The 8895-nt window shown below is 52.6% G+C and overlaps 1 protein-coding gene across 1 annotated transcript; it reads right to left on the reverse strand.

Moving 5' to 3' along the window:
- Positions 1-738: 738 nt before the first annotated feature.
- FUNDC2 (FUN14 domain containing 2) lies at positions 739-7325 on the reverse strand. Its single transcript, XM_042040183.1, has 5 exons — positions 7223-7325; positions 6609-6759; positions 5233-5308; positions 3928-4062; positions 739-3506 (listed from the first exon to the last, which is right to left on the reverse strand). The coding sequence occupies exons 1-5, from the start codon at positions 7239-7241 to the stop codon at positions 3429-3431; spliced, it is 459 nt and encodes a 152-aa protein (XP_041896117.1). The 5' UTR covers positions 7242-7325; the 3' UTR covers positions 739-3428.
- Between the last annotated feature and the right edge of the window lie 1570 nt (positions 7326-8895).

The raw sequence follows: 8895 nt of genomic DNA on the forward strand, positions 1-8895 counted from the left end.
CGTTTGGTTGTTTGTTGAGCTGCAAACTGGGCGGCTTGGCTGCCATTCACAGCTCAGGGACACGTGAGATCATCATGTTTAAATAGAAGCTGCTTGATATTTTTATAACTGGGGCTGAAGATCAGTGTAATTTAGGGCTTGTCTTCCCCTCCCACTGCTCTCCCTCCCCCTCAAGAAAAAACCCTTAAAACAAACACGGGGGTTTAGTGTCCTTCAAATTAGGGAAAAGTGATGACAATGTTGTGAACCACCTCAAACGCTGACAAGTAGCTCATTTTTCTCTTTTGCCCTATCTGAGCAGGAACAGTGGAAATAAATTCACTAAGAGATGATAAAAAATATATATTTAGGCTTCTGTTGCACCTATGAAAAAGAAATAGCCTTGTCTCTGTGCCCATTTGCAGTTGCTCAGCAGATGCAACCCAGACTGGCAACAGACCCACCTCCTGCCCTAGAAGCATCCCACTTCTTGGGAATATGGGTGATTGGTGCTAGGATGATCAGCCCAGGTTACCTGAGGGGAGGGGAGGCTGTGGTGCCCTCATAGAATCTTTTAGGTTGGAAAAGACCTTTAAGATCCTTGAGTTGAACCATTCTCCCAGTACTGCCAAGCTGACCACTAACCCATGTCCCCAAGTGCTACCTGCTGCTGGTCTGGCTGTAGGTGCTCCCCTCAGTCACAGTGAGACAGGAGCAGGCTGGTTCCCAGGATGCCAACAGACCTCACACAGAGAAGCATTTAAAGCAAAACTGTTTAATAAAATACCACTTCAACAAGCATTTACATACAATATATAAAACCACTTTAAAAGCCTAATGTGTTTGAAATCTTCTCATAGTGTAACAGATGTCGGAAGTTGTTGAAACAAGACAAAAAGGAGCAGGGGTGGGGAGGGGAAGGGACACCTTATCTTGGCACCTGCAGCAATGAAAATGCCTCCCCACAGAGGCTGATTCAGCATCAAAGCTTCCAGTGTTGACCCACAGCATCAAACACTGCCAGCCACGAGCCCAACACCAGCACAGCAGAAAGATTTGCCACATTGCGATGTCCTTGTCCATTCCCTGCCTACATTCACATGAAACTCAACATGAATCTGTTACTTGTTTCCCCTTCCAGCAGCAATACAGGCGTTTTAGCTCCCTCTCTGGGCCGTTTCTCTCTCTAGCAGCAAACTGGCACTTGAGCAGAACCCACCCCACCTAGGGCTGGGCAGAATTAGTGACTTACTTGAGCCTGAAAACCATCCCTAAAGTCTGTTAATGATTTGCTTTGAGCTTTGTCGTTGGAGAAAGCTTTGTGGAGATCAGTGCATCTCAGAAGAAGTTGTGTTACACAGCCCACCCAGCCAAACAGCAGAAATGCTGTTGTCCTCCAGGAAAAAGAGATACCCTGCAAGACCACTGTATCAATTTATACATGTTCATTTCTGCAGATCCTACAGGAAAACAAACCAAATCCCAAAAAAACACCACCATCATCTGTCACTCCACTGCCAAACACCGATTTATTGAAGACCTATTTGCTGCATCCCATCAGTCCTGCAGTCCAGGATGGCCTTTAGGAAGGCCATTGTTAAAAGGATGTGAGCCCAGCTGCTCCTTCATTCTCCTTGGCCACGTATGGCAGGACAGGAGCAAAGACAGCCACTTCTGTCTCTTGATTACCTGCAGCCTCTTTTCAGATCCTGAAGGTGAGAAAAACCTCAGCTTAATCAATGTGATGCTACACTGACACTTCAATCAACAGAGCTGGAACAAAACTGACAACTGCCAAGTGCTCATTCCAAACCCTCTGGTGCAAGAACCCACCATTTCAGCTCTGCCAGCAGCTCCCAGGGGAAGATCCCATTTCCAGCCATACTGAGAGCAGCAGATCACAAAGCCATTGCACAGCACTGGAAATGGGGTGCAGCTGCTGAGCCAGGTGCTGCAAACCACCCACCCAGGAGTGTCATTGTTCCCTACCACATCTTCTATTGAAGGATGAGCTCACTTTCACATAAAACCCCACATCCTGGGCAAGAACTCCTACCTATATTTGCTGGAGGACATCACCACGTTGTCAGGCAAGTCTCTATCTCACAGAACACCTCTGGGGGATGTTTGCTTATACTGCATTGAGTCAGACTGTCCAAAACCAGCTGAGCTCTGCACCTGGGCTGCCTCATCACCTGCAGGAGCAGGGCTGCAGCTGATGGAATTAAGCAAGCAGCTTTTCTTGTGGAAATGGCAAACATGAAAAGGAAGGGACATAACCGAGGCAGAAGTATGCAAATGAAACATTCTCACATGAGCACAGTCTGGTTTTCACAAGAGTTTTGTCATTTCAGTTGCTTGCAGAGACCAGGGAGAAGGAATTTGTGCTCTTCAGAGCCACGTAAAGGACTGCACTCCAGATTTCACACCATCCCCCTTCTCCAGTAGAGCTGGCAACAGGGACCTGGCCAGTACAATGTACCCTAAGCAGGGATGCATTTCCTGTCGACAATCCTGTCCCACATGGTTACAGCTTAGAGAGCATCACCAATGCCAAAGTGACCAGAGATGGTCATAGCAGACATGGAAACCCCCATCAGAGGCCCAGGGTGATTGACCATAAGTGGCACAGCTGAAATGCCCCCATCTGACACAGCCAGGTCAGGCCTGCTGGAAGCAGGAGAGAGTCTCAAAGGCTGAGCAGTCAGGTGGCTCTACAGCACAGAACTTGGTGACTTTCAGAACATATGATGAGGAAAGGGCCTGGAGAGTCAGCCTCAGTGCTCAGTTTCCATCAGCAGTGCCAGTGCTGCAATTCCAATATGGGGAAGGATACCAGCAAAGAGAAAGCCAAATGGCCATCTATGTGTAGTGCAACAGCAGGGGGAGGGCAGGAAAATCCATATTCACCTGTCCTGGACACAGCTCAGACTGTCCTTTGACACTTCTGTATCCATCCCATGACAGTCAACCATATTTTGGATTGCACAGACTACCTCTGTGCAGAGGGAAGCAGAGGTTTTCCAGGTGCCAGGGCAGGAATACTGAAAGCTAAATCGTGGTGAAGAGCTGACAGCTGTTGTACACATAAACTGGCAGACAAAGGTACATGTAACAGTCCTGGGCACCTGGAAGCACATTTAAGAGGTTTCTCTGCCACTACATTTTTATGACATTGAAACTCATCAGAAAATTTGAGACTGGGCATATTTGGTGGGAAACTGTAACGATACACTGGGAGTTGTAAGCTTTCAGACCAACCCCAGCACTCTTAACAGCCCAGACAGAAGAAAAAGGTGGAAATCAGAAGCAGCATTGTAAGAAATAAGGGCTGGAACCTGTGAGCAGATGGGACTGAGTCTGTTGGCAACATCCTTTGACTTCTAAGTGAGAGATAACAGCAGTAGAGGAGGGGAGGGGAGGTTGGGCATGAGAGGAGAGTGCAGCTTCTAGGATGCCATTCCAAGCAGGAATCCTCCGGCAAACCCTCCAGTCAGGATAACATTCTTCTTCAGAAATATGATCACCTAAGCAGGGGCAAGAAGAGACAAAAATGTTCAACAACATCAGGCCACCCACTGACCCTCCCTGCTAAGAAGAAATCCCTCAGGTTTTCCTCGAGGCAAGTAATGCTCAGAGAGATGCCACTGCTTGGATTTGGGAAAGCTTCCTACCTAACGACCTCCCCTCCCTTCCTGCACCAGGACACAGCCAATTTTTCACCCTGCTCAGCCATGAGCAGCCAGCTCCTCCAGGAGAATGCTGAGGGAAATAGTATCTTCCTAAAATCTAGGCAGACAACATCCACAGTTTTTGCCATCTCTCCAATTTTGCTGTCATGCAAGAATTCCCTCCTTGTATTTGCACTATGGAAGATCCACAACAGCACAGGAGTCAATCCTGTTTTCTGCTGTCCCTCCAGCACATGCCCTGGGAGAGCTGTCTCACCTCATCCGCTCTGCTTTTCACTTCTGGAGGCATTTTATTACCACTGCTGTGAAATTTCAGCTGCTGCTTGGCTTTGTTCACGTCCCGTTGTACTAGATTCCAGTCCACCTTGATGTATCCTGTGTGGTTTGCAATCTAGAGTTTTGAAGATTAGGAAAAAAGTTCCTGGAGTCAAGTCCTGCATGACCATGGCTAAAAACACCCCCTTGCCCACCCACCTTCCCTGACCACAGCCAGCTCCCACACAATAGTCCAGCGGGCACACTGGTTTAGAAACTGGACAGAACACCACCCCTGGAGCTGTGTCAACTGTTCTGCAACATCTGTCTCCCACAGTAATCCCCCAACAGCTGGGCACACACTGCAGCTTAGCCTGCTTCAGCCTCTCTTCCCTAATGTAAAGCTGGCATCACCTCCCCCCTCACAACTGCCATGGATATTGCTGGGACTCCCTGCAGTTCTCCTGCTGCTGTGGGTGGACGAAGCTATTAATAGCCCATTCCTCTCAAACTATTTTATCTGCTCAGGGTGATTCAGCTGTGGAACTCCCTCTGCCCAGAGCAAGCTTTTCACTTTCAGCAGAACAAGCAGAACCAGGAGAGCGAGGGAGAATGAGTCACACACAAGACCTGTCTGCCTGAGGAGCAAACAGCTGAGAGCTGAACAAGGCCTGAGAGCTGCTCTACCTGCTGCAGGATGCACCAGCTACATGTCCACACCCAAGCAGCTTTCCTCAGTGCCAGGGCTCTTGGAAACCAGGACAAGTGGTAGAGGACAGAGAGACATCTCTGCTTTCTCTCCTCTTCCCAGTGCTTTACAGCAAGCCCCATCTGTGCTGGTTGGACTCCTCAGGAAGCCAGGTTGGCAGGAAACATATCACAGATACGGATAAATCCTTATTGACATCCAGGGCTGTTCTTCCAGGGACACTGTGTCCACAGGCACAGGATTCAGTATGTTAGCCAGTCCTGCAGCAGCAGCAAGGTTCACTGCAGCTGAAGGCTGTCTCATGCTCCACTCAGGTGCCCCTGAAGTTAACAGCTCTCCTGTGCCTCTGGCCTGCCTTTGGTAGCAGATCCTCAGTGGATCTGCACTGGCACTCCTGGAGTTTATGCACACTGACCCTGCTTTGCTGTTGCATCCATGTGCCCTGGAGAACACACACCTTTGACATTCGCAGCCACACAAAGCCCCTGGCGGAGCTGGGGACTGACCCCACATGTCCCAACAGGCGGTGGTTCCTAGAGAGACCTTTGTCCCCAGCAGCACAGTTCCCAGAAAGCCTGGGCTGCTGTTCATACACACCTGAAGCAGGAAAAAGCCACCTCCCACTGCTGTCGCTGCCAGCTTTCCAACCTTCTGGAAGATGAATCCAGTACACCTACAAATCAACAAGGATCCAGTCAGGAGAATGAAACACCACACACAGCCCTCATTATGTTTCTCACAGGCAAGGCTGCCTTTGGCAGGAGTTACCCAAGACAGGAGACAGCCTGACGAACAGCAGAAGAGTGCAACCAGAGAGGATTTGCACCCAGCCAAAACTGATGCTTTATAGCCTTTCACTTTGTGCTGTCACATTCCAGCCTTTTTCAGTTTGATTCTTATCTCTTCAACCTCATCCTTCTCCCAAAAGAGTAACCAGAAACCTGTGATTTCACCAAAATCAAAAAGTGATTTTAAGTTTTGGTGGTGTTGTTTAACTGGTATCATCCCTGAGGTGAAATTAGGGAGCACACGTGCTGCTCCATGATAGAGCATGGGGAGCAAATCACAAGCTTCTTTCCTACTTATTTGTAAAGTAAGCAGTAAACAACTGCTTCCTTTACCTTTTCATTTCTCAGAAGAGAAGAATGATGGAACAAGCACACAGCAGTGATCTAAGGCTATACTGGTCTCCAAAATAGGTTACCTGCTTTAAACATGAAAGACATTCCTGCAGCCACCAGAAGTGCAGCCAGCACCCCCCATTGCTCAGTCATGCAGCAAAGGGCTGGTGAGTTGTGCCACCCAAACCACACTTCACTTGGAACATGGCTTCCTTATGAGCATTGCAAACAACACAGCAACCTGCCTTTACCCATTTCTGAATACACTTAGTGAAGATACAAGAGAGAGGTGGCCAGGTCACACTTCTATGAGAAGACAAAGCTCTGTCATACACTGTTAAATAATTACCCCGGTGCCAGGTGAAGATGAGGGGCATTGTAAGAAGCAAAGCAGTGATTACACAAAGTTTTCAACTCAAATGATGCTGTGGGAATGAAGTTGCAAGTAGAGCCACACTCAGTTCCAGCTACAAATGACAGGAAACCCTGGGAACTGCGATCCCAGGAGGTTTTTAATGCAGATGCCTGAAGCACATCCACCTCCAGTGTAGAAGGCATCCTTGTTTCAGAGCATTCCTATCTGCCTAATTCAACAGCACCACTTTTTGCCACAAGTTGAAAATGATTAAACACTGGTGCAATTTTCTTCCCTTGGAGACAGTCTCACTTCTTCAAGTTAGAGACAGCATTTAAGACCTCCCACAACTCAGCAGACCCTGCCAGGGGACAGCAGGCTGAGCATCTGCCTTCTCTGAATGACTGCCACATGAGCACCCTGCACCTGTCAGTGTGACCCCAAAGACCCAGCCAGTGCCTGCCACGAGCAGGAAGGGCAACCCCGGCACATCTTACCATCCCGTGACCCCTCCGATCACCAGCTGCGTGGCCACATTGTATTTCTCAGCGCTCGACCCCGAGTTGGGGGCGAAGATCTTGCGCCACCAGGGCCGGTTCTTGGTGTACTCCGCCAGGTCCAGCACGTTGAATGTGTCGTCCTTCGCACCTGCAGGCACCTGGAGAGGCTCAGTGCTGGGACTACCGTACCACAGCCCCCTGCAGCTGCCCGGTGCCTCCCCAGAGGCACAGGAGCCCTGCCCAGCCACACAGCTCACGGGGACTGGCACTCCCCCAGGTCTCCGGGAATTCCCAGGTCCCTCAGCCCCCTCCCAGGGCCTCCGGGACCCCTCACCCCCTCGGTGACGCCCCTCGCAGAGAGGCCGGGGCTGGGGACCCGTGTCCGGAACCGCCCCCTCGGGCCCTCAAGCGGGGCAGGCCCCGGCAGCGGCCGCCGCACGGTGCAAAGGGAACGACACCGCGCAGGGCGCAGGCCGCGCTCTGCATGGGGGAGGCCGAGCTGGGGGGGCCGGGGACCCGCGTCCCGAGGGGGAGAGACCCGCGCCTCGAGGGGGAGAGACCCGCGCCCCGAGCCATCCCCGGCCAACCCGGCCCGGCCCGGCCCGGCCCACCTCCGCCCGGCACCGCCATGACGCCGCTGCGCTCCGCGCAGGCGCGGGCACGGCGTGCGCGTCACCGGGAGGGCGCGAGAGGGGTGCGAGGGGAGAGGGACGGGAGAGAGGGAACGGAGGGGAGACGGGCGGGGACGGGGCCGGGGACGGAGAGATGGGCAGACACGAGGAGAGGGGCGGGGACGGGCAGGTGGGGGGAGAGGCGGGAGGTGAGAGGGGCAGGAAGGAAGAGGGGCCCGAAGGGAGAGGGGCGCAAGGAGGAGCGGGAGCGCGCGTGGGTGCAGCGCGGCCCGGGCTCGGCTACGCCCCGCCGGTGCCCTCGGTGCTCCCCTCCGAAAGGTCTCCTGTGCTGCTGCAGCAGCATCGCCCGCCCCGGAGCGGCTCCTCGGGGCTCTTCAGCCCCGGCGTCCCCGCTTCCCGCTGGCCGGGTCGGGTGTGTGCAGCAGCACTGCACCAGTGGCATCCAGGGAAGGACAGACGGCTTCCGAGTGTATCCTAAGAGCTTCCTAAAGCCCATGGTGGTTTGCTTCCTCTGGCGCGGGAGCTCTTGCTTGGCCGCGAGCTCTCACTGGGCAGAAACTGTGCTTTTTGCCATTTGCTAAAAAGACCCCAAACCTGCCAGCTTTCTGGGCAGCTGAGCACCCTGGCACGCGGGCTCGGGTGTGGTGGAAGCAGCATGGGGGTCCTGCTGCACTGCGTTCACCCAGCTGTGGTCTGCTGTGCCTCTGGCCCAGAACCGATTTGGGCAGGCTGGATAGGCTGCCTGGTAGGAACACATTTTACTGTTTCCCCTGAAATAATAACACCTCTGATTTCTGGGCCATTACTCACTTGAGCTCCTGTAGAACAAAAGCCACCTACTTCCCAGCTGGGGATGGCAGCTGCCCAGGGCGTAGCAAGGATGGAAAACCTGAGACACAGCAAGCAAAAAAAAAAAAAAAAAAAAAAAAAAAAAAATCCTCATGGAGAGATTGTGACGGAGGAGACTTGACCCTCCTTTGGGGTTAATGGAAAGCAGTGTGTGAGTGGGAGCAGGAGCGCAGGCAGCGTGGGATGGATGGGGAACAAACACTCTTCTAGGAACTAACAGCAGCACTCTGCGCTGGTCAGGACATCCCACTGATAAACATCCCAGCACCTCGTTGCCACTTGCACGTAGGTCAGGATGTGTTTGGAACTGCAGCAATATCCCACGTGTTTCCTGCGCTGTCGTGATTAGGGGGAACTGTCTGGAGCAGTGTGTACACATTCAGACCAATGTGGTAGGACAGCACTTCCCTGAGCATGGAAGGAAAAATTGTGGATGCCAAGGGGATGGCTAGAGGCAAGTTGGGCCCTAGAAATCCAATCTGAACACCAGGGTCAGGTGGCACTGGGGTCTCCTGCAGGTCTGGTACATGGCAGGCTTCCATCCCCATGCAGCACATATCCCTGTTTTTGTCTCGCCTGCCCTGAGCAGAGGTGCTGCAGGGCTGGGGGCTCCTGTGCTGTGGGGTCAGGCACAGCCTGGTGCAGTGGGTGGCACAGGGGTGGTGGGTGCAAGGACAGAACCCAGCAGGAACACCTCAGCAGCCCACAGCCCCCCTGGGGCTCCATGCCAGGTGCCTTCGTGGTGAGCAGCCCTGTTCAGCCTTTGGCACAGGCATGAAACACCATTCCCCATCTCAAAGGCT

Source organism: Corvus kubaryi, unplaced genomic scaffold (genome assembly GCF_017639235.1).
Source record: "Corvus kubaryi isolate FWS band 111438036 unplaced genomic scaffold, C.kubaryi_AGA036_p1.0 37395, whole genome shotgun sequence".
In the NCBI taxonomy this organism is placed as follows: Eukaryota; Metazoa; Chordata; class Aves; order Passeriformes; family Corvidae; genus Corvus; species Corvus kubaryi.

What these genes read in the sequence shown, in the direction of transcription:
- FUNDC2 (XM_042040183.1), bottom strand. An exon ending in ATCGGAGGGGTCACGGGATG is followed by an intron (nt 5,309 to 6,608) that starts GTAAGATGTGCC and finishes GTTGATTTGTAG; the next exon opens with GTGTACTGGATTCATCTTCC. An exon ending in GTGGCTTTTTCCTGCTTCAG is followed by an intron (nt 4,063 to 5,232) that starts GTGTGTATGAAC and finishes TCAAAACTCTAG; the next exon opens with ATTGCAAACCACACAGGATA.